At 41.6% G+C, this 26,570-nt stretch overlaps 1 protein-coding gene across 1 annotated transcript in view; it reads right to left on the bottom strand.

Moving 5' to 3' along the window:
- SHROOM3 (shroom family member 3) overlaps positions 1-19,350 on the bottom strand; it is a gene marked incomplete at both ends in the record, with an annotated part of 152,941 nt that extends 133,591 nt beyond the window's left edge. The window contains one exon of the mRNA XM_081999572.1: positions 19,186-19,350. Coding sequence (XP_081855698.1) covers positions 19,186-19,350 — 165 coding nt within the window. The remainder of the gene's footprint in view (positions 1-19,185) is intronic.
- Positions 19,351-26,570: the final 7,220 nt, after the last annotated feature.

Genomic DNA, 26,570 nt, shown 5'->3' with positions numbered 1-26,570 from the left:
TCGAGCTGGCCGAGTCAGTTAAACGCCATGATTCCGCAGCCAAGGCAAGCCCTGGGGAGTTAGGCAGCCCTTGAGGGCGACAACTCATGTGCTGGGAATTACAGCCATCTCAATATTTGACCGAGAACAAGGTTGGGCAGAAACACCAAGTCTCATGAGCTTCTAGCTGACATTGCTGTGGGCTGCTAGAGGGTTATCTTGAGCACCAGCACCCACGTAGCTCCCACTCCCATAGCATGCTCCACCAGGCTGATAAAAAACAGCAACGTGTAGATAGATGCCAAGCAAGAAGTGCACAGTGCAGCCAGAGACAGAGTTAAGTGGCTGAGGTGCGGGTCATGCAAAACGGAGCAAAGAATGGCGAAACACATGACAAGAGTCAGTTGCCTACCCTTCGGTCTTGGCCGTGGGAAAGCTACAGGCCTGCTTGGGCTAGGGAAGTCTGCGCCACGCCAACACATGTATATGGTGCCAATGCAAATGCAGCCTACATGGGTGAATCTAGCGCAAAGTCGACAGCTTACGCCCGCACAGAAGCACTAGATTGGTGTGTATATGCCAGCTTTAAGAAAATCTGCTTCACTCTAACAAGTGGCTCTGCTAACAAGGCCTTACACTACTATAACCTTGTTCCCTGGATTAGTGCTACGCCTAGATGTAGAAAGAAATCTCAAAAGTTACTTGGAATAGTTGAAATAGCAAGGTTTTGGCAGCAGAGGCTGTGGTGGGAGGTTAAGCACTAATGTTAAGCACAGTGTCTCCTTTTTGGCCTTATCCAGTTCTTCACAACCTTGCGCTTAGAGCTGAGTTTCTTAGCTCAGGCCACAGGAACTTCTGTTCTCCTGTGGAAGTCCTCTTGCCAGTCCTGGGGATGAGGGTCATCGCAGCAGAGTAACCTCACAATACTCTTTTTTCACTGCCTCTCTCAACTGCAGTATTCATGGGCAAAAGGCCACAGTATCCACTCTGGATGGAAAGGACACCATGGCTGAGAGCTTTTGAGTATTAATAAATAGCAGCAGTAGCCAACAGGGAACTTGAGTGAAAAAGTCAGATTTGTTAAGAGTACTCAGTCCTATAACTAAGGACCAGGGAAAACTCCCTGGACACTAAGTGTTCGTGCAAATCCAGTTCTCATCTACTTTGCTTTAGAGACTGCTCATAAACTTTTCTAATGCCTATGTGACTTAGGTGCTTAAGTCCAGTTGATGACATGTTAATAGCAGGAACATTTTGCAAACACATGCTAATTCTGATAAGATATTCATTAAAAAGAAAAGAGCTTGAAGTTCACTATTTTAAAAACAAAAAGGTTCCATTTTTCAGTTTAAATTAAAATTTCATTATTTGATTTGATTTCAGTAGTTGAAGTTATTTTTGGGAATTGTCAAAACTAAAACTGTTATTGAAACAGACCACCTGGATCAAGTGCTAATATTTTTTTAACATCCAGTGACCTTAAAATCCATTTTTCACTCAGCTCCATTTACCAATAATAATAAAGAAAGAGAAATATCTTTCTCCCTTACCTTCCCTAAAGATTTTTGGCAGCTCTATTTACTGGCAAGGCAATATAGGGACAGGATAGGCGTTACATCTGGCCAGCATTTTACAGACAGCCAAGGAGAGCCTCCGGTGACTATGCTACAGAAATAATTTCATGGATGTGTATCAGATAGAAAATGGCTGCTAAAGAATGCCTTTCATACACAAGGAAGTGGAATAAGAGCAGAGTTGTTTTGCAGTCTTGTGTTTGCTTGATCTTTCCCAAGCATGCCTTGACAATGCCACACTGTTTACAGCCTAAAAAGATAGACAGCTAGGTATAAAACAATGTATGTTTATCTTCTTTACTCAGGGTACGGAAAGAAAAGAGAAGAGGACACACATATCTTTGCTCCAGTATGCACCCAGGAGATGCACTCTTGGGAGTCAGAAATGTAACAAGCAAACACCTTTAGGTATGGTAACACTAAGGTACAAAGACTGTAGGCCTTTGCTAGTGTTTATTTCCCCACGCAGCAACAAAATCTCTGTTGACTTCAAACAGATGAGGGAACATGGAAAAATTATCTTCATGAGTAATCTTCCTTTTTCCACACCTGTGGTTCATCTAAGACTTCCCACAATAGATACTACACCAGTGAGAAGCATAAGATATCCCAGAGAAAGTTGACTTGATTCATCATTTGGGATCAGAAAAAGAGGTTATACAATAGCATCAACTCTATTCAACTCACCAAGTAGCCAAAAATGCCCAACACGCAGACTGAAAGCACATCAATCCTGTTTTTTGGTGACAATGAACTTTTGCGATGTGTAACATCATTTCGTACATCCCACTACCTATCACAGTCCTCTCCGTCAGAGATTGTCATAGTCTCCAAAAATGCATTTGCTCATTTGTGCCATTGCTCAGTGGTCTTTTCAGACCAGTTTTCCTGGGTACACTTGAAGGGAAAATTGCAAGCCACTGGCACTTGGTAAAAGACAAAAATAACTATCTATCTCCTGCATTAAGCGCTGAGCCTCCCAACATGGGTTTGGTGCATGGATCTCTGACAGCAGGTATTCTATTGCAAGCATGTCTAAGGATTAGAGTAGGCGACACTGACCATTTGACATCAAACAAGCCATTTCCAGTCCTTGGCTTGCAACGTGTACCTCAAGCAGAGAGGATAATGGCTAGCAGTGTAGCATGTTTTCCTAAGCAGCACACAGCATATACAGCCCAAATATAAATGAATAAATATTTATCCTGTGAATATTATTATTTATCAATAACATCAGAGGCCAGTGCTCATATGGACATGCCTTTCCTTTCAAACACGTGCCATGCAGAAGAGCTCAGACTGCCTTTTTCAGAATCACTGGTAATTGCAAAATACTAAAACTTAGTTTCTCCTGAACGTGAGTGGTATCTCAACTTCATAAGTGCAAGAATAACAAAGGATTCATTCACCTGCATCCCCGACCTGCTGACGAGGTCATAAAATGACCATAAACATTTTATGACACAAAACTGTGTCAGCCAAGGATGAAATGAATGGCTATTTCTTGCAAGCAGAAATATGAAGCTCTTAGAGGAAAAAAAATAGTTCTTTTTATGAAAGTAAGCTGCAGTTCTGAATGACTCTGTGTTTCGGGATTCTTCTGCTGACACGTCTTACACTGGAATAACGCTAGCAACACCGCATAACAAAACCAAATCTACATTTGTCAGCCAGTATCGCATTTCCTGACTGCCGTGCCGTCTCCTATTATTAATTTTATAGAGCCCTTAGCCATAGGCCCCGTGTCTCATCACCAGCCAGTATCTGAGGGCTCATTACGGCCTCACTGCGATGCAGTGCTCAGAGGAGATATAGGGAACTGTAAGAGGAGCAGAATACCGTCGTGTGCTGATGCACTGGGCCAGCTCTTGATGCATTTATGTAGAAGTTTGAGAACTGCTGATCTGAGACACACTTGCTCTAGTTCCTGTCTCGGCAACTACTATTGCTCAGACTATATAGCCCAGGGTGTTCCGATCTGTCCTTATTGCTTCTATACACAAGAAGAAAAAGAGTTACAGTGCAAACTGGTGGACATCACTGCATGCCCGTATACCAGACGTGTTTTGAAGCATCAGGCTTCCATTGGAAATACAGAATACCCAGGAATAATAACCAGGGATATTACCCATCCATCCCTTCACAAAAATTCTATCCCACTACCTAAATTTTTCTAGGAGCCTAATATATCCCATGTACTATTAAGAAAAGGTCTTAAAGGTGGTTTCTGGCAAGCTTCAGCTCTATTTCATTGGAAGACAAATGGTCGAAATAAGCCACAAAGATGATAAGGAATCATTCATGGGTTTTATGAAGTCTAAAGTGCTCCACGTTTAAGCAGAGCTTTATTTTGTAAGACATATTTTGACAAGAGCAGGGCGTCATTATTTAGCTACAGCGTGATTCTGAGTGGCAGAACAAGGCTGCTTCCACATGCAGGTTAAGTGCAGGAAATAGTGTTGATCCCTAAAAGGCAGGGAAGAAAAAATAATTTTAAAGGGTTGAAAGTTTTAACTTTGACATTTTTAAAGCGGAATGTGTTGGTTTGGTTTTCGGTTATTATTTTCATTTCAAAGTTCACCTGCATTTACTTTACAGGGTCGAACAAAACTTTTCAGTTCAACACAAACCCCTAATTTTTTTCTATTCTTTTTCTCTTGCCACAATTTTGGTTCGGGGTCCACAAGAACTACTCTCTTTATACAAGCCAGCAAACCGAGAATATTTCACAGTCCTATGTTCTTTAAGCTTTACAAGTATTAAGAATTAGTTTCCATGCCGTGGTCAACATGCTGCAACTAAATAAAACCTGTAAATCCAAGTGAACAACCAAAGTCCTGACACCGCCTGCTCCAAATGCACGCCTCCTCCCACACTCCCCCCAACTCAGCAACACATATATATACTATATATACAGAAAGATAAAAGGAATTTCAAAGTCCTCAGGCCAAGAAAATTCTTCCTCTGGTCTCCTCCTGACCAGGGTCTTTGGCTTTCCAGTGGTTTTCTTCCTGGCTGTTGTTGGTTTTGGCAAGAACAGTAATACCACTAAGAACTTACAGACTCTCTGCTCTATTCAAAAACTGGTTTAGCTAACGTAAACCAGCAAAAAAACCCACAAAACCTACCTCCTTGTCAGCTGGAATTTCCACTAGGGCCTGAGGGACAGAGGAAACCAGAGAGCACACTACAACCCAGCAGGAAATATTTCCGACCATGATTAATGCTTCCCTTAGCACTGCAACAGAATCTTTGCAGATCTTTGTGGATCCTTGGAAGAGCTCCATTTACTACTCTCCAGGCCATATTTTGCTGTGAAAACCTTATTACATAACCGAAGCATTAACAGATTCAGAGTAAAATAAGAAAAGATGTATTATCCTAAAGATTTGGAGAACAGGGCGGGGAAAAGTTAAGAAAGGCACACACGATTTTCCTTTCACTCCATGTGATTATGTTGTGATAATGCCCTCTACAGACCTGTCCATCACTTGTGGACTCAGGTCAGAGAAGCCCTCTGACCCGACCAGCTGGGTGACACAAGCCAAACAATGACAAATTCAGCTTCGGTTGATCGTGCCAGAAGGATCTCAGAGCTGCCTGTTGAGCAGCTATGAGACAAGCTCAAATTCATTTTGTCCATCTTTTTTTTTTTCTTTCCTGTTTTTGGTTTTTTGAGGTGTGGGTTTGTTGGGGTTTTTTTTGATAGGGAGTTTGCAGGGACAGATGCAGTTTGGAAAGGAACAGTCTCTCATGTGCAGAGAGGTGTCTTTCTAATGTTGGCTTCCTTACCTAGCTCCTACATCATTACCAATTTTTAGAACATGTATTCATTCATACCTTCATTCACACCATACTTTGTTAGGAAATACTTTAAACCCCTACTCTGGCAGCATAAACGTGCCTTGCAGATTTCTAGGTATTGCCACTGAAGATGGCCAATGATATCCCACAGCTGTAGGGAGCCTCACAACACTGGCACTCAGCTTCAACTGCCACTAAAGTCCTTTGTGCCCTTTAGGTCATTTGTGAATGCCATAGCCACAGGCATGATGGAAGATAATGCTTTTATTGGAAATGGCAGGATACTACCACCATTTTCAAATTACCCTAAAGAAAAGCAGAGTTACTCCTGAGTGCTGAAGACTCAGCAACTAACCCAAGACATCTGACTGAGTATTCTGCTTGGTCTACAACTGGTCACCAAAAGTACAAGGGCAGACTACAACCCCCTGTGAATTATAAAGAGGGCTTAAAACTGTGATGACTGGATGCATAGATCAGACCGCTTAACTAGCACCAGTTATATGTTGTCACCATCAAAATGTCGTAAGCGTATTATACAGGCATTGAATTTTTGGATTTACTCCTTTCCCTCTAACTCTCAAATCTCTATTTTCTGTGCTAATGGCTAGTTCTCTCTCATTGTCTATAAAACACTGATTTAAGCCAAGCGAAGAATATGCAATTGGTGTGCATGGGCCCCTCCAAATCCAGCTACGTATTTAGCTTTCAGTTCTATATTCCAGTGTATATTCTGACTCAGCTCAAAAGCATCAATTTTTTTCATCCTGGTACATTATGGAATTACAAACTATAAGCACCCTCAGCTCATACACACACACATATACATACCTATATATCTATAAAATACAACCATTTAACCGCAGATACTGCCATCTGCTACCAAAGCATCTCACAACAGCCACCCCCAACCCTTAGCTCCTCTAGAACAAGAAAAAATTAAGATGATGGTGCTGGTGTTGGTATGCAATTTATCCTAAACAGCATTTGGCTCATGGGATCACATTTGTTTTTCTACTAAAATATGCCACCAACTGGCCTTCTATAATATCTCATCACCAAAGCCAGAATGTCTCACAGAGCAGCGCTATCACACCCTCTCCACCTCAAACTCTGATGGGTCAGTGATTCAGCAGTGACTCAGAGGGAGCAAGGTTATGGACTGAACCACTTTGTGTCATTTCTCATTGAGTTTCAAAGTCTCCCATCCAAGGAGTGACACAGTCCAACCTGTTAAGCTAACGAGAGCTGACAAGATCACAGCCCGAGAATAATAAAACATATAGAACAATAGATGCTCACCCTGGTTCTCTTCAGCTCCAACCAGCAGAGGAACCTTTTGTTTTAGCAGCTGATGAGATACACAGGAAGTCGTAGAGACAGAGTCACTCAAGCGCACTTGCTTTTGTTTCTGCTTCCTTTCTCCTACCCTCCAACTTCTATTGATGCGCTAGTGGCTCACTCTCTATCAATCTCCATTAAACATTGATATAAGCCACAGAAAAAGAATGTCGTTGGTAGGCAGGGAAACCTCTAAATGCAGTTCGCTAATAACATCTGATTGATTAAGTAACAGCCAGTCTTAAGGAAAGCACAGATTAAGGTTCTCCCTAGACATTTTTCTGTATGCCACCAGTTTCTTAGAAAACCAGTATAGGTACAAGTGTCTCACCTCATACAGTAAGTAGCAAAGTATCCCCACAGTCTTGCTGCATCTCAGCACTGGCCACAGGGAAATAGAGACTGAAGCACTTCCAGTTCTTATGTCTGACATTTACAGTTTGCTACCCCAGAGGACTGGGCTGCATCTTAGTCTTACTGTAGGTCATGGAGAGAAAGAAGTCAGACTGGTTGACTCCCCAGCTTTACTGAAAACACTGTAGAAAAACAAAGTTATGATATGCCTGTGAAGAGCGATTTTTAGATCTACGCCTTACCGAACAGGTGAAGACAGAAGTGCTGTCTGGTAGGCCAACATCTGTTGCTAAATCAGAGACAAACTTGGGAAAAAGCACAAGGTTTCCTTTTCCCAAAGTAAAAGGAACTGTTAATAAATTTGAAATACAAAGTTTTCTGGCAAGCAGGAGTGGGGAAGTGTATTGCTATGAGTGGGGCCTGCAGAACAGCACAGAGGGGTGTGTGTGCCCCTGGGCCAAACCCAATTGCCATTCACTAAAGCAGGAGCGGGAAGAGGGCCTCGGGCTGGAAAAAGTGGCTGCTTTGCACTTTTGGGCAAGGATAGGCAGGGATACCCCCTTCATGTCTGTGGCTGTCTTTCTGGGCTGATAAAAACGGCAAGTTACCCCTGATGAAGCTGTGATGGAAACCTAATCCTCTACAACAATAGCCCAGTGCTAAGAAACATTCATGGGTCCGGGTATGAGAGAAAGCGAGGACCCCGTCTAAGGGCATTTGCTTCTACAGCAGTCTTTTGTTGTGTCTTTCCCGCTCACTCAACTCCTTCCCTGCTTGGTTATTCCAGCATTAGTTTGCACGGGCTGTTTGCAGAGACAGAACACCAACAGAGGTCTACTTGGAAAGCCAGCAGAGACCTCTTAGCTTGAAATCAGAAATGTGCAGAGTCCCAGAAGAACAAAAATGTTTGAACTTGCCTCCCCAAAAGTGTTGTATTCATTGACTTGCAAGCAGGGGAAACAGTAGTAGTAATTTAACCTAGGGAAGAGTGCCAACAACTTATTTAATTGCAGAGTTTGTGCCAACACCACCACAATACAACTATTAATACAAGTCTGCAGTACAAGACTAATTCTACTAACCTTTTGCTGTTGCCTTATAGTCAGGTCAGTGGCTGCATCCCTTCTGTGCTGACACTATTCAACAAACACTGGCAACTGCTTTTAAGCAAACATGAAATGGAGCAGGGCAGGAGGGAGGGGAGTGGGATCATTGATAAAATGAAGATTCCCCCCATGACCTCACCCCTCTCTGTCCAAATGTTTTGCATTTCTTTCTCCATTTCAAGCCTCTCTCTCGAAACTGGAAATGCGTCTTGCCATGTATTTGCTCCTGGAAAACAGCCAGATCTTTGGTCTGAATTCCATCAGCTCATTTCCCAGTTTCTATGAGACTGCATTTGAGAAATGTGGATCTCTCAGTCCACTGGCAAGTTTGGTCATTAATCGATGTATAAAAACCTGAGGTCTGACATTAGGGACCAATCCACTTTTCTAAATGAAGCATTCATTTAAATAATGCATATTTTTACAGAAAAATACAAAAATACCAATAAGCACTACTGCAAATTTTTAAGGACACGGTTATCCGAGCAATTATGTGCCATTGTAAACATCTTAAGATCCAACATAAAATAATGCATAAACTTCAAGAAACGTCATTATTATACGAGGTAGTAAATTCGCAGGTCCGTTTGCAGATTCACCCTGGCTGCACTCTTCACCTCTTGCCGTATTTGTGTTTTTTATGTTTACATATTGGGACTGTATCACAACTATAAATTCTGAATGCCCGGAAGCAGATTTTTTTATTACACTGATAAACAGCATAAAAGGGTCATAGTTTTCAACTATGACCTGCTGGCACCATCATGATAGAAAAAGCAAATACTGATTATAAGCTGAACAGAAAACCGAGGAAAATACTTCGGTATGACTACAGTTAACACACTTCATCAGGAAGTCAGTAGTTCTCTATAGGTGTTAGGAAATCTTCTGCAACATGTAGTGGACTGTATGCTCTTTCAATTTGCTGAAATAAAAACCTTTTGCCACAACATGCAGAGACCCTTCTGGCCTCCTTCTGCCCCATTAAACTGTTTCCACTTTTTGAAATGGATTTGTTTGCCATTTCTTTGGCAAATATTTCCATAATACTTTTATGTCCATTTTTAAGTGAAGTAACATTTAACACTTAGCCATGTCTTTAAAAGGAAAAAAGTCATGAAAACTCTGATAAGTAATGGCAAATGTGTGGATTCGGCATATGTTCAAAAACTTGCCTTCAATAAAGAGGTGAAAAACCTCTAGTAGCACTAATAAAAACTGACCCTGCTGACAATATGAACCAATTCCCCAAAGACTCCAGCATCACAAATTGTACCTTTATATGTCAAGTCATGTTCAGAAAATGACCCACTACTGATAATGGCTACTAAAAAGCGGTATCTCTTGTATCTCCGCTGGCTGGTGTTTAAAACATTTTAACTGCTGATATGGACAGGACAAAACTGCTTACAGCAACATTACAGAACGTGTGACTGAATCCCAGTAGAACATGGAGCTATGACATTTGTTCGCCAAACTTGTCATTCATCCGTACATCGGAAAATCCCCATTCTTGAGTGAGAATAGGGAATGGCTTTCAGGCTGGCAGATTATCTGGAGGGGTCTGTGGGAACTGCAAAACATTGCACCTGCCTGAAAAATGGCACCAACTCAGCACAAGACGTTTCCAGAGGAGAAAGTTAATATATGGGAGGAATGCACATAAATCCTGTTATTTCTTAATGGGATTTGGGAGCTTATTTCTCACTCCATGCTTTGAAATGTATCCCACAGCCTATTCTATTAACGAATTTAAGCACAGTGATTTTCTTATCAGCAGGAATCATTCTTCACTGAAGTTTGAATTTTTTTTTGGTGGGATTTTTTAATGCAAGTGTGAAAAATTAATATTATGCTTGAATATCGGTTAGGATGTTAACAAGCTGTGTCTTGGATAAGCTGGTCTTGTCTGTTCCTGTTGTCCTTCTCCTAATTTCCTCAATTCACCAAGAACCTGGAATCTTTTATTTGTTTGGATATTTTTAAGTTCGTGGCAGAGTAACAAGAGTTGTGGAAATAGATTTAGGCAGTGTCTGGCTGAAAATGGGAAAATCAGAACCTTATTTCCAGCTCAGCCATGTGAATGAACCTATACAAGCCCTCTCTTACTTAAAACGAACTTAAAATATTTAGGAAGGTGTTTTTTCACTCAGAGTGTTAAGTGTGATACACAGACTGTCTTTCCACAGGGGAAAGATGCTTCCCAGCATTTAACAACTTCTGACCCGAGTCTCTTTTAAGAGCTAGCGTTCTGGCAAGTCCATCTGAAGTACACAGTCCAGATCTCCCTCAGAAATGAGGATCTAGGAAGTGAGCCAAAGCTGAGGGTTTTAAGCGGACCTACAAAGAAGGCAGGAACCCTTCAGGTGAGACACAAACACAGACTGGCAGCCTATGTGAGATGAGATTATAAGGAAAGGGAGAAACATACTTAGTGTACTTAAAATCTACACTTCCTAAATTATATTCATCTGACACACAGCAATGACCAACAACCTACTCCAGCCAAGGAAAGTCTTCAAGGAACCTCCAAATACCTAGCAACCCTTGCTCCATCACTGCTGTGTGATAGTCGGGGCTACCCAACGGTCTGATTTCCACATATCACGTGTACTAAGCAGGCTTGGTCCTGTTCAGCATCCACGCTTGGCAGGCATTTGCAACACAGACCACACTGTTGACTTCACAGAAGGAAATCCAGGATGTAAGCTTCATGTGGCTGTGTGCTATGTAGCTAGAGGATGCAAAAATTTCCTGCAGAGAAGCTAGTCCTCATGCTGAATTGTATTTTTCTATTATCAACTGGATATTCCTTGTTCCAAGCACAAGTGCAGGATTGTGTCAGAGAGGAAAAGAACGTCTCTCCTAGGCAGGATGAGAAATGAAGCCTGAAGACTCCACAACACCCGTCAGTTTCTGTTGTTCATGCTCAAAGGCAAAGTCTACTGTCTCAGCTCTCAGGTGGGGAAGAGATTTGATGGATACAAACACATTTCAGGGTTTTCCGACACTGGTCTTGGACGCTCTCTGCTGCCACCGGATGGTGATCCACTCAAGGCTTTGGAAATACACAAGAAAGTGACAAAGATTTCGTTGTTTATCAGTCTATTTTCAAAGGCCTCTGGACATTTTTTCCTGGACTACCTATGTTTGTTGGCAAGCAAATTACAGTTTGTCTCATTTTCACTTTCAAAGATCCCTCCCAAAGCCTAAATAGTTCATGCACAACAGATCCATGTTGGATTCATGCTCTGTAGTTTTGAGCTTGTTAAAAGATCCTAAAGGCAAACACTGATGAAATTTGAGATGAGATTAGCTCAGCTCCAGCTCCATTATCAATGACGGTTTTTCTTCCAATGTCTTGGGCTCCCAAGAAGCGTATGAAAGGTTCTATGTAGTAGAGCCTTTCACAAGCAATCATCTGTTCTGCACAAACACTGATTTAAAAAGTGCATTCTCTGGTTCTCATTGTAGGATCAGTGTAAATCTTAACTCTGGTTATACCTGCTACAGCCAAGCGAACAAGGATACACAGCATTTTTCTGTCTAATCTCTCTCATGTAAGCTAAAGCCAGGGCAGGATTTATGAAGGCCCCGTTTATTGACCCTAAGAATCACGTTGTGTTTAATCACACAGGATTCCTCTCTGTCCAAGAACCTGTGAAGAAAAGTTTTCTTCTATTACACCTTTTTGTTGTGACTTTGAAGGACATTACACTGCATATAGTCCTCTGCAACTCATGTGGTTGCAATGCAGTAGAGACCTGATCTTTCAGACCAGCTGTCTCTGTGGATTTGGACCAAAACTTTGCAGCTTGGGTTGATCTCTGGTAAGGAGGTAACTCTAAAGCACGACTGGTCAACTGGAGACAGGCACCTGTCAGTCATCATCCCCACCCCGTGTCAGCATAGAGGTATGACTTTTTCCAATAGTAATTTCCTTCCACATGCACATTCATAAAAGTTGCATCGCGGAGTTGTCTGCGCACCTTGGGATTCATCTGTGCCGACCTTAGTTAACAAGGACAACTATGTATTCCTGGTAGATGGGCTTTGTCGTGCTGCATCACAGGCCAACGGGCACTACCCCATCAGACAGCCTATCTGCAGTCTGAAAAGCTCCTACTGACTTTGCTGGTGCAGCAGCAATGCCCAGCAAGCCACGTCAGTCAGTCAGTTTGTCTGCAATTGCTAATTCAGTGCTGCGGAAGTGAACAGAAGTCTTTTTGTGCTAGAGAACGATCCGCGGCCTAATGGAGGGGGCTGACAATAGAAGCCTTTTCATCAAGCAACAACCTAGCTTTAAGAAAAGGTAGATGGTCCTGTCCCCTGTGCTGGCATCAGGAGTCTTTCAAGAGGCTCTATCTGAGCCCTGAGTAACAAGGAAGAGTGGTGAAGAACTGCCCCCCAGCTTTCTGAAACAATTACAGCACCAGTTCCCTTCTTCTTCTCTGAAAGCAAGGTCTGCATCATCTAGGTTTCCTTGTTGTCTGGGATCAGGCATGTGCCTTGTGTGTTGCCACAGTCTAGCAACGGGAGTTGGATGTGCAGGCAGATGACTTTGCACAGTGAACCCCTTAGCTGTGCAGCAGACAGAGCACACCTTTCTCCAGTGCCAAATCCTAGGGGGCAGGGAGAGAGGAATCGGGAAGAAGTCATTTCTGTACACCAGGCTGATTTGGTCCTTGATCTTTTTACTACAACCCAGAGGGGATGCCGGTCAGTGCAGGTCTGTACTTCTTTTTGCTCACAGGACTATCTTTTCACCTGCCTTGGGACTGAGACCAAGCAGAAGCAATTACATTATGCTTTAGTCCTAGATGAACTACTGCCCACTTACTGTTCACTCACTGCTTTCCCCAGCAAATACAAGTGAAGGAATGACAAACATGTCAACCCTCCATGCCTTCTAAGCTGATGTAGTTAAATAGTAAGAGATCAGCACTCAAGCAATTTTTATATACCATTTTTGTTCTATTCTTACACAAGAAAGAAACCATTTCTAAGGACCTGCCATATTAAACACACACCTATATCTATGGCCCTAAATGTAAAACCAGTGCAGAAAATGCTCTGCAAGAAGGCACGAGCATAACAGTGGCTTTGAAATGGAAACCTTCATCAGCCTACTCACAGTATATTGGAAGATAAAGAGTGAAAAAGGGTATTTTTTTTAAACATTAAAAACACAGAGGTCCCAAGCTGTTCTTCAGCAGTGAAGAGCAAAATAAAGTCCATATGTAACCAGACAAGAACAAGTGTTGAAACTTTCAAAGAAAAAATAATTAAAAAGAAATAATAATCACAGAGCAAGTCACCATGTCTTCTCTGGCTCAGCTTCATGACCTCATGGCCACATGTTTAAGTCTATCGTGACTCTGCCAACTTCAGACAAGCCTCTCTAATACAAGCATTGGCCATCTGGTTTGTGCTTGCAGCTCTACAAAAAGGTTAACAGTTTCTAAATTGCCATTTGTCACACACAGGGATATAGGGAATTGCCTGTCAGTGCATAAGCTAATTTAATTTTGTTTATTTGGACTCTGGGCATTTGAGTAGGGAAAGCAATGGGCTCCTGGTACCGACCTAGCAAGAGAACACTGACTCCGAGTATTTTGATCAGAGGCAGAGACAGAGATAAGTGTGGGCCAGCTGGGGTCCAGAATGGCCTTTTGGGTTTTGTTTTGTCAAGAATGGCGGAACCATTCTCATTACATGTCATTAACTGCCCTATGAGCTCACTCAAGTGAGGTGAACAAGGCATCACAAGCAAAAAGAGAAGTAGCACAGGCACGGGAGCCTCATGGAAGACAGCCTGATCCAGCTCTTGTAAGCACCAATTGCTAGAGGGCTATTCATTTAATCAGAAGTTGGATCAGGCTCCTAACAAGGTTTAAACACCTTACAAGAACTCAGGATTATTTCTCAGGCTCTGTCCCATGCTATTCCTATTATTATTAAACTTTTATTGCTTCCTACATCCCTGCTGAGAGGTAAATCTCTGAGTTTATGTCATGCTTCTGGCATGAGGTCCCTGTAAATGACCTACCCTTTTGAGTTAAGGGAACCGATGAACTACAGCACAGCATGTGAAAAGTGTTCCACACATAGCTGCTATCCGAGAAAGAACGCTTCAGACGCTTTAATTCCTAGGCAAGAGAAACAACTCTTTTGTTAGGATCATCAACATGGAGCTCAAAATAAAAGGGCATTTCAGAGGCCTACAACAGCTAAAACTATTCCAAAGGTTTGCGTGTAGCAGTGAGAAACAGACTGCAGAAACAGATCCCCTGTCACCAAAACGGTTGAGACTGAATAATGTTAATTACCTTAAATTAAAAATTCTTGCAGGAAATCAAGAGGGAATTAACACGACTGTCACCAGTTTGCCTTTACTGCCTAGAACAGTCAGGGCTTTCATTTTTGCAGTATTGCTCTTACAGCTCAGGATGAGCCAAAAAAGTAATATGCAAATGGAAATCTGGGTTTCCTTCTGAGTATTATCATGGTTTTGAGGCCAAAGGAAATCAGGTTCCAACTAAACATTCAGTATCACCTGCAATCCCTTTTGAATTTCTCTGGAAATTTCTAGCTCCAGGTGAAAAAACCACTTGTTTAATGAGATCTCCACTGTGAGCAAACCTCCCCAAATCTAGGGCAAAATTACATGGTTCTAAATTACTAAAGAGATATAATAAAAAATGGAAGTTGCAGTATATAAACCAAGACCTGAAAGCAGAGAAGTGGAGGTCACTACAGGGCATCTGACTGCTACAGTTTCTGAAGTATTAGCAACACATTTATGATACCAAGTTACCTTTTAAACACTAATGGACAGAAGATGAAAACTGTGATGTTTAAAAAAAAGGAAAGTACTTAAAACCATGAGAATCTTCTTGCCAAAGGAGTATTTCATAACCATGAGTAGCACACTTCTGGAGATATAGGCTGGATTCTTTGAGGTCTACGAACTTGTAAAGTTCTCTAGGTTGGGGAAAAATTAGCGTTAACATGCTCATTCTAGATACACTCTTTACTCCTGCCACCAACCTCTTTTTGCTCTTCACCTCTGGAAGACACTTACTTATTTGAAAACAGGGGGAGAAACCGTGAACAGTTCCAAGTAAAGAATTTGATTGACAGCTACTTTCTAAGCTCATATAAATGAGAAATTCCTTCCCAGGAAGAGTGTTAAGACTATAGCTCCCTTTCAAACTCTCACCTACACCCCTCATTCACAATATGTTTTATACCACAGAATCAATACAAAAGGGAAAATACATTTTGTTAACTTGCAGCCCATGATTAATCTTTTTGGACACTGTCCCACTGCTAACCAGTGACATTCTGGCACTAATTTAGATACTGAATTTTGGACATTCTCTCGAGGCGCAGTGGAAAATGAATGTGCAACTGACTACTTTTTTCCTTTCCTTTTCTTCTGGTACAACAAAAATTAGCATTTGAGAGATTCCATATAGCTTATTTCTGAGTCTCCTTCACAAGCGTGTGCTTAGGTGGCAGGCCAGGAATACCATGCACAATCCTAAAGCGCTGCAGCCCAATGGGGAGCTCCGAAGGCAAACGGAACTCCCTTATGAACACGGCGAAGTGCTGCTCTAGGACAGTCGACACCCTGAGTTTCCATTTTGCTTACACACTGTTAGCATTTCCAAATCTCTTTTCACTGAAAATCAGTACGTTCTTTTAAGTGTCCTATAAAGCCAGAATCATAACATATTGCGATTCTACAGCCTTCATGTGATGAGTTGTGCATAGTCAATCCAATAACAAGATAGAAAAAAGCTGACTAGAGGGAATGTCAAAGCAGTTTCCTTTGTGGACAGGGGAAAATGTGGGTCAGATGTAATAAATTTGTTTACGGTTTGCCATCACCTCCAGCAAAACACGTTACGAAGAGACCTGTGTTGAGGACTTTGAATTAGCTGTTGTGAAACTGCTTCGGTATAGGTTTGTCTTTCCACAGGGGAAAAAGAACAGCGTTAGCATAAAAAGGTCATCTGTTTTAACTACCTAAAGTCATGTTAGCTGCACAACCAACATTTCTGACAAGTTGATTTAGACTTGGTTGCATGATGTGCTGAGCATCATGGCTGATTCAGCAAAGCATTTACTAGTGTGTTTAACTACGTGTGCCTATCTGTGCACTCAACCACAGACACACTGAGAAATCTGCCTGTCTTGTTGCATAGAAGCCCAGCAATACATCTATACAGCAAAGGGACTTTTACTGAAAGGCGGTAGATAACTAGTTCGTATTTTGAAGGTGATACTAAAACTGTGGTAAGCAGATTGCTAAAACAGCCCCTTCTACCAGCTGAAAATATAGGTCTGGTTTTTGCAACTTACACTGCCAACTGTTCCCCTCATTGCTTTTGGGTAATTTCTTGGCATATTACTGGTAGAAAAACCTGTCTTTCCAAGAACTGCACAGGGCTGTGTCCATCTGGGCCTTTTGTAAATTCACTCATCTCGGTTTTTAACTTCCATCACAGCCTTTGGTCTGAAGCTGAGACAGGCCAATACTTGTGGGTCCCAAATGAGCATCAGTTCCTGATGGCTAGAAAGAACTACTGCATTCAAACAGATTTGTTACCTGTCTAGTGTTCTGTAACAATACATCAAGGTTATTTTGACTGTTTTAAGTCATGTTGAAAGATTTCATGGATACCAGCTTAAATATTTGCTGAAATCTACATTTTTGTTTACACTAAGGCCATTTAACACCACTCTGTCAATGCAAACAGACAGTTAAGTGGACATAAATATAATGTATCTGCCAAAACAGAATAGGGAGCCAAAACAGAAATAAAACTCCTACCTTAATTGTGACTGAACAGAAATGAAAAACTGACATCGACATTTTCTGATATTTATAGGTAATATTATTTAGAACTGTTATCGGATCATTCCTAGTGCATACCTGCTTGAGTAGTGCAATCTTTAATGGTCCCTTCTGACCCAAACCATTCTATGATTCTTTAAGTACTCTTGTGGAAGTACAGAATTTAACCTGTAACACGATTCAGTTTATCATTTCCCCACAATTCCTCATTCCTTCAGAGTATAATCAGAAGAAGAATACTGAATTAGCTAAATGGCTAATATGCAATTAATTCTGAAAAGCACATAGTGAATTCAAACACAAGAGGAATTTCTCAGCTGAAACTGGAAGCCAGGAAACAGCTATAGGTGCTGCATGAATTCCAGAAAGCACAGCTTTCACATGCAAGCTATTCTCTAGCTCTGCATCAGCGATGCATGAGCAAAACAACAAAACGCTAACACTCGCAGCACAAACCAGGCAGTAACTACAAGTTTAAAAAAAACCCACAAAACACAACCAAAAAAAACCCACCACATTTTTGCAGTGTTTTTTCACGAAAGGCAGGCACAAGTCATACAGCTCCCAGTGGCACTATGCACACTCCAGGCATGTTTGACATTAAGGGGCCTGGTTGTTGTGGAAACCAAATCCCATAGATTAATTAATGTTCAGCAGCCAGAGCCATCTCTCTTCCTCTCTGCCTCCCTGCCCCCAATTAAAAAAAAAAGAAAAAAAAAGGGGGGGTGGCACTTTTTACATCACAGAAGAATGTCAAAGCAAAAAGAAACCTCTTCCTCACAAATGCAGAACAGTACCAATAGAAGTGAACCACCTGACTGAAGTGTTAGTCCCTCATGTTTATAAAATGAAAAAATATAACACCATTTCAATGAGGCTAGTTTTGCTTTATGTGGCTATGCCAAACTATCTCTGAGAAGGTCCTGCAAAAAAGATGGTTACGTGAAATTTCTAAAATCCCTTTATGATGAAAGAACTGTTAGGGAAGCCCCCCTTTTTTACTTTCAACATGTAGATGCACTAATTACAAATAATTTATTTCAGGTGAACTATTCAAGTGACTGACAGTCTCCATGTGACTCTGCGTAGTGAGTTGCAGGATGCAAATAACATTGATCCTGAGTATCAGCATTTTCTTTTAGCCCACATTGGTTCTGATCCTTTGAATTCCCCACATGTCCCAGTTTACAGGAAAGAGTAAGATTAGACATAAGTACATATCACACCTTGCAGCTTGCTATATAAATGCATGCTATAAACAAGCAGAATGCACCAGACAGATGACACAGAGAAGAAATATCGCTAAGAGCCACCACAGGTAAAATTTCAGAATTACATAAATACTATTTACAAAACAGTGATAGGGCCATAGGCCAAACATATTTTAGGTATTCATAGATTCAATTTGATGCTTTTGAAAGTCCGTTGCCTTCAGTATCAGCATCTTAAAGTACCTGTGTACTTCTAACAGCCTAGTTCTGATGAGAATGAGGAACTCTTTCTCCCTTTTTTCCCCGCTCAAAATATCTACTACTAGTTGACTGTTGACAATACTCAATTGTGAATAATTAAAATAATAAAAATCTAATAAAAATCTTGAAGGCGTACCATACTTAATAGATATTTAGTAAGTAGAGAGTACATAGGGTGAGAAAATGGCTAACATAACATACTATCTACACATACCAAATAGGTACAAGTATTTATTATTCTGTTTCCAGACACACACTTTAATTAGTCAGCATCACATCATGTGACTTAAAGCCCTTTCTTTCTTTTATCTTCAGAAGAGGTGCTGACAGATTACTGAACACGCTCAGATATGCTGTGACTTCATGACACAAGATCACTTCCTGAGAGTCCCCCACTCACTGCCATTCATAGTAGTAAAATAAATACAGCCAATATCTGCAAGCCAAGACACTTCCTCTGGTACAAAACCTGCACTTCGGTAGTTAAACAATGCCGAGAGCTCTCATGTGTTTCTCAAATACGTAGCTCCTGAGCAAACCTACTGACTTGAATAGGTGCTCAACAGTTTTCAAAACCAAGCCAAATACAGCATCAAATATAACGTTTCAGTGTTATTTTACAACTCTTCCCCTTTAAATTGGGCACCACTCCTAACTTGTTTGCATTTCATTTAAAATAAGAAAAATACCTTTGAGATGATTAATGGTTCCCCATGCTCCAGTCCGCCTTTCAGTGTGAATCCCCATGGAGCGCCTCCTTGAAGCAGTGCCTCCAGGTAGATGTATCTTCCTTTATGGGTAACACTGGACTCTGAAGATGATATGCTGGTGTTAATATTGTCTAACATCCTCATCTGTCCTATCACATACTCAGTCAAATAAAAAACCCACTCAGGCAATCACAGGACAACGAAGTTGGAAATTAACCTCCGCAGAAGTCCACCACAAGTCATCCCTGAATACATGAAACAAGAACAGGCTGAGACAGAAAATTTTTCTTCAGAGATGGAGTCCAAGGTGATGGGTTAAAAATGGTTCCCATCAACATTTCAGCATGCTGTTTCTCCTTCCGAATTGCGACGTTTTACTGGCGTTTCAGCACCGCGCTTTCCCCATTCCCAGGTATTCTGGGCACGATAGCTTTGTAAAGATTTCTCTTCCTGTCTTTGGTCTATCGAACTTGTGCTTTTAAAGATGTGGGCAAAAAAAGAAAAAAAAAGTTTACAGATTTAAAAGCCCGTGGCCAGCAAATTGCCAAAATCCAAACGAATGCTTCATTTGTGATTGATTATCAGTCTTTTCTTCCTTTCTGTGTGCGATTTACCATTACAATGGCCTTTTTGCCTCAGCCCACTGCACTAAAAGAATGGAAGCGTCTTCTCCCTCTCGCGCTCTCAGTTACTCTGTCCGCTTACTTCACAATTTTCTGACTTGTTAAAAAAAAAAAAAGGCTGGGGGAGGAGGAGAGAGAAAGTCCATTCCTAAAACAGTTTAGAGGGGCTTAAAATGTGAAATAACTCCACACTTATTGGATTAAAAATGCAAAAAAGTCTATCAGGAAAACTGGAGAAGCAGGTGAAATTAATCCTTTGGGAAAAATCTTAAGACGATAGCTGAGCTCTCTTCCTTTTCTGTGCTCTCTGCGACGATCTGCCAAAGCTGCAGCAGCTACTGCTGCTATGAGGGAGGGTGAGGAAGTGAGAGAGAGAGGGAGAGATGGATTAAGGCAAGGAAGGCAGTGCTGCCCAATTGTGCACATCAAGCATGTAATTATAAAAAGCAGTGTCCAAAAGCTGGAGCTCACCCCTTTATTATGCCCCCGGAAACCACCATCTTGCTATTGTACTTGCCAAGGAATTGTAACAATCCAAACTGCCAGTTGCTGAAAATACAATGGACCTGTTCCAAATCAGCACAGCAGAGCACTGCTACTAACTTTGCTCTCATAAAGTGCTTTTCCTCCACACAGAGTCTACCAACTCCCCTGGACATATTTCTTTCCCCCATTTACATTGTCATAAAAAGCCAATGCTTTCCCAGTATATGGAATAAGAAATAACACTAGGAACATAGGACACTTTTATTAATGTAGGCAGTCACCAATGACTACTGTAGAACTTATTGATATGGGTGCATCTGTTCTTGCATATATGTATGTAAGCTTAGGCATTTGACTCATCACTTAAACAGGTGTTGACAGAATGTATCACTGAAGGTGTTAAAAATATTTTCTCATTTTTGTCCGCCCTTGAACACGATGATAGAGAGGGTAGCCCACAGACCACTCCCTTTCCTGGTGGCATAGCTAAGTAAATAAATAGCAGTGCCTATGCCTCTAAGGTGCACACATTTTCGATCTTACAGTGCCTGGCATGTGCAGTTTCTCCTTCATGCTTTGAAAGCTGTGAAGATCTTGTGTTAACAAACTCATAATGGACTGTGGGGGAAAAGCTTTGAAGCTGAGACTCTAAAACCAGAAATCTTTGCATTTGTTCATGCCCTTCATGCCGCCCCATTCCCATCCCCTTTAAGACTTTACAGTTTCCCCAGAGCCTTCTATTTGCCCCATGTGTCCCAGCTCTCATTCCCTATAGCCATGAAGGGGAATGCCGAAAAGAGGCCCTTCCCTTTATTTTTCATGGTAGATGATCCTCAACCCTTGCTTATATTGAGCTTTGTCCCCTCTACTTCCTTCCTTTTTTTAGGAGTTTTCATTAGTTTTCATTATGTTTCATTAGTTTTCATTAGCTTCACATCCTGGTCAGGCTCACAGATTGCTATTACCCAGAACTCACCCTTTAGCCCGGCTCAAATCAGATGTCTGTAGTTTTACACTCCTAGTGTTTCACTGCAAAAACCCTCATCCCAAGTCACCGCAAAGAACAATTCATTTCTGTCCCTCCTCAGGCCTTCTACAGATAGGCTGAGGCTCTATCAGGAGCTGTCTCTTGGGACCATACATCCTCCTATCCATGGCCATCAGAACTATTTAAGACTGTGTAAGAACATGCCAGCCTGTTAAGAAGCCAAGGTACTTCTTTGGCTTATATTAATTTTCAACACAAAACGTTGGTCACTACATCTAATGTCTGCAGACACCAGAACTTCAGTAATAGCAGTATTTCTCATGGTGTCTCAGTGGCTGATGATTAACAGTTATCAACATAATTTCTGAGGTACGGTTGTTCCTGTACTCCAGTGCTGCAGTTCATTTCAGGTGCTGAATCCAACATCATTTTTGCCAATAACTCCATCAACTTTGTCATCGTTACATGTACATGACTTTATCCCCCTACCACCTCCAGATTTGCTAGTCCTTTATACTGTTAATCCAGCTAGCTAAAAAGGTCATATACAGGTGCTTGCATATATCGGAGACCCATGGCCAGCTAAGGAAAACAGTTTAATCAGTCACCCAAAAAGGGCTGCCAGATACTGTGCTGCTTTCTCAGCAAGCTCTTCTTCCACAGAGGAATTAAAAATCTGTCAGGTGCTCACAGAACCCAGTTCTCATCTGTGTTACTCATACGTTTCTCATCGAGAAAACTGTCTGGGCCATCCTCACAATGCTAACCTCTTAGCGATGCCCAAAGAAACCAAAGGATTTTTGGAACACTAGAGATAGCAGCAACTTTAGCCCCCACACGTGGGATTTAACTTCCTGCTAGACGCAATGCAAACAAAACCAGTGCAAGATAACTTAATAACACACAGCAACTATTCATGAAGAAAGTGGGATTAACAACATGCAGATGAGCATTGCTGTGCTTCAGCTGAAAACTAATTCTTCCTAGAAAGATTTCAGTGCTGACTACAATTAAGGCAATATTCACCATTCACCTACATGTAAACATTTCAAAGTATTAAATACAAACTTTATTTTTTTATCTTGTCTCTGGCAAGATATGCACAAGTATCTTAATGTTGTTTGCTACAAGAAAGGAATTCTACTACGAGGAATTCCTCTCAGGACAGAGCTGAGAGACTCTCTGTTGGGGTGCAGTAGAAGAGACCCAGCTTCAGTGGGTCCATACAGAATGACATAGCTGAATCAAAATTTTGCACCGTTTCAGTGTAAGACAGAATAAATTTGGAATACAGTCATGTCAGACCCGTTTCCCTCAATTGTCCAGTACTGCACTGTTAAAGCAGAAGAAACTACCATGGATTTCACTTTTTAGAGTTGCAAATCAAATCCGACATTCATCATCAATAAAGGCGTTGCCTCTTTGATGCCTCGTTGCTCCGACTTTCCCTAAATGCCTTCAAATACTCCAAGTTTCTTTTGCAAGTTCACCAGAGCAATACCGCCCCCATCTGCTGGCAGTATCACTTGTCACAATTTAAGTTTACTTGACTGATTTAAATGCAAACATTTCAGTTTAGTTAATAGGTATTTGCTATGCTTTTCCCTTTCAGAAAGGAAACAGAATCTTTACTAAGTATTCAGAGTGGTGTTATTGATCTTACCTTACCTGATCTTCCCTAAGCTGGCAAGTCACTAGGTCAGATTACAGGTAAACCTAGAAATCAAATAAAAGAAATTCAGCTCATAAATTTTGTACGCATCTGTTACTGCCTTTTTGGCTGGGGAATTAAACATTATGCTTACTTCAAATCTACCTGCTGTTTAGTTATATCCTGTAAGTTCAAAGGAAGCAAATTCACAGCTGATCTCTAAAGAGAAGTTTTATGAAATAAAGCAGCCCTCATCTATAGTTAAGGGACTTCCGAGGAGAAGTAACATGCCAAAATGGCTCAGAGTTGGACATCAGAAGAGCAGAAGTGTAACCGATTACCCAATATGTTGTGTTTGGCAGAAAATTGTCATTGCAAGCAGGTTGGCAAAAAGTTCAGGATGAGAAGGGGGACACTGATCATCTCGTGTTCGCTCGTGCTTTTGTGGTCTTTTGTATTTCTAGTTGTGCACAAACTGCTTACGAGCGAGAAAAGGGCTTGCAACAGCCCTGTTCGAGGGAATTTATATTTTAAATTGGCAAGGTGGACAAAAGGGACAGAAATGTGGGTCTTTGTATCTTTCACAGATGCAAACAGAGGGGACAAGTGACTTGCTCATGGTCATACATGAAGCATGAAAAGGCTGAAAAATGAAAGTAGTGCTTCTTTTTCCTAGTTCACTGGTTTTATCACAGAACAACTTCTCTTTTTCATCCAGACATGGATGTATAAGCTGAAGAGCTTCAGGAATTTTAAATAATAATAGATGGTCTTCAAACACCAGTGGCCATCCCAGCTTCTTCCTCTCCCCGACTCCTGAAGCTGTTCACCTAAATCTGCAGTAAGACAAAACAAAACAGAAGTGTCAAAAGACACAACCCTTCTGAATCAGCCCAGTATCCCTTAAGAAGTGAACCATTCCTTCCTGGGGTAAGAATTCCCCTGAGGTTTATTTTGTTAATAAATTAGAAACAAGTAAATAGAAAATATGGCTTTTCTATGCTTGCCTCCAATCAGCTTGAGCTGAATTTAACATATCCATCCACTCAACCCTCTAAAATACTAGTCTTGCACCTAAAAGAAGAAACTACAGGAAGGAGCACGCATTAAGCCAAAGCTGAGAAACAGAAGTAAGCTGCAAAATCCATGAATCTGCATCCTTTTTGTGTTGGAAAAGGCTCTTGTTTTTGAAGTCTGAAAAGAAAGACTTTTCTTTGGTGAATATAAAAAAGGCTCTCCATATAACATTGCCTCTGGCACAAAATAGCTCTGGGTCCCTCAGTCACTCGAAGCAAACTGAAAAGCAGCAAGCCAAGATGAGGAATAGATCTGTCCCTCTAAGGAGAGCACAAGTGCTGTCACAGCTGAAGGAGGTGAATTCAGAGTATCTGAACTCAGAATTGCAGATTTTCTCTGTGCATCTGAATTTTCACGTATCTGATGTAATGCACAGAGAATCACCCTGCTGAAACAGGAGTTCAGATCAGGAACCAGGAATCAACAAAGAGTCATCACAGTACAACACCAAAACCTTACAATATATAGTTGTTATTATGCAAGCATTATAACTGTAACCACACTGAGGCCACTTCAGCAATAACAGTCCTTGATTTTTTGTATATTACCACAGGCCCTTCCAGAGAAACGGCCATTTTGCACTCTGAATGGAATAACTTACCGAGATCCACAAAGCAGGGACATCGAAGTTAAGTCCTCATTCTAACACCACATTAATAAAAGATTCCATGATTACCCATAATTATCCAGTATTATTATGCAATATCTAAAGTGTTTTCCCTTGTTGGGACTCAGTTACAAAGTTTAAAAAAACAGAGGGAAGCACAAAATGCTTAGGGCAACCATCACCTTATTTAATTGAACAGTTGTGTAGTATTTATCTCTGTTTCTTGCAAGATGGATTACAGCTAAAGTCACCTGAGGCACATGGCCAGATGCTCCTATTGTAAGGCCAGACATCGCAGCGAGCTGTAATGACAAAGCCCTATCTCTGAGCTCATCCTGTAAAGAGCAGGTCAAATTCTGTAGACTTTTATGTTTGATATGTGGCATATAAAGAAACACAGGAGGTTCAGACAGATTAATTTCAGGGTCTGCGTGTGTGTCCCCCAAATATTATTATTTAACAGTTAAAGCCATTATTAACCTTTAACCAAACCTGAAATAGATGGTGGGTATGGCCCAGTTATTTTAGAAGTAGAGCCTCTGCTGACACAAATTACTCCCTTACCTCCTTCTGCAGCTATATCCCCCCTGCACGGCTCCTACTCAACTGTGGTGCCTCTTAGGTTTTTCTTCCGAAAAACTCCCAAACTAGGAGAAAAGTTATTCAGGATTTACAGCCTAAAAGAGTTATTCTATCCCTAGGGTGTAATTGGTGTTTCAGGAGTGGCAGGGGGAAGCAGCAAAGAAGCTGGGGTCCTCAAGATCTGGACTCCCACGAAACACCAGACAAAAAAAGGCACGTGTTGCCAACAGAGGTAACTCTCCGCAGAAAGCACCCCGCCACGGCCCTGACGGGGAAAAGGTATCGAGTTGCCCGCTGAAGCCGGACTTTGAATGACACTTCGCGGAGAAATCACACACGGGGTGCGGCGTTTATTGGCTCTCCCTCATGCACATGATCGGCTCCAGAGGAGGAGTTTGTTCCCAAGGCTACCGAGGCGGGCAAAGGGGCTGGGGTAAGGGGCAGGTGGCTCCCAACGGCTCCGGAGGGGTTTGGGAGCCGGATGCGCAGCCCGGCAAAAGCAGGCGCGAATGCGAAGCGACCAGTGTCCCCCTCCTCTCCCAACCCCACAGCAAGGAGCAAAACCTCAGTGCACCGTCCAAAATACAGCAGAAACAAACCTCACCACTCTCTGTCGGAGGTAGGTGCGGGCCGCCCCGCGGATGAGTTTTTCATGCTTTGTTAACATCTGAGAATCTCAGCATTGAAATCTGGCTTCAAGGTCTTGTATAGCGTATTTACCTATAAACTCCGTTGCCCCTTTTCTCTGTGCATAGAGGAAACATATATCTTTTCGGTGCTGCCTTTTTTTTTTCTGATGTCTTTCTTTCCTCGAGCCGTTTCCCATCCTCTGCGTGTGTTTTTTGCTGCTGATACACTGACAACTCTGTAGCGTGGTGGAGCTGGGAGAGTGGAGGCTAGAGTTCTATTGTCAGCCGGTTAACGCTTAGTCTTCTTCCCTCACTTTGAAGTAGTGCACATAAAACCACCTTTCATCCTTTGTCTTCAGGGTTATCTTTTAGCACTAGGTGAATGTTTTTTTTCTGTTGTAAATTAAAATGGTGTGTTCTCCTTCAAGGAATGGTTATGTGGTTTTCTTCCTAGTCAGGTATTTAAATACATAAACATATATGTCTGTCTTCTGAGTTTGCTCTGACTTAAGATCATCAGAGAACCGGAAAACTTGGTTTGAGCCCAGTTCATACACGTGTTCCTAAAGACTTATAACATGGAATGTGTGGTACAAGCTGTCGGCTGTTACTTTCAGTAACTTGAAGAGAGGTAGCATCTATATGTTCACTCCTGAAATAAAGATCCAAAATGGGACAGTTAGCCACATCCGTTTTCTTTGCTGAAGTAAAGTTTGTCTCT

This window comes from Phaethon aethereus (assembly GCF_964289735.1).
Source record: "Phaethon aethereus genome assembly, chromosome: 4".
NCBI classification, from domain to species: Eukaryota; Metazoa; Chordata; class Aves; order Phaethontiformes; family Phaethontidae; genus Phaethon; species Phaethon aethereus.
This window is presented reverse-complemented; position numbering and strand designations above follow the sequence as displayed.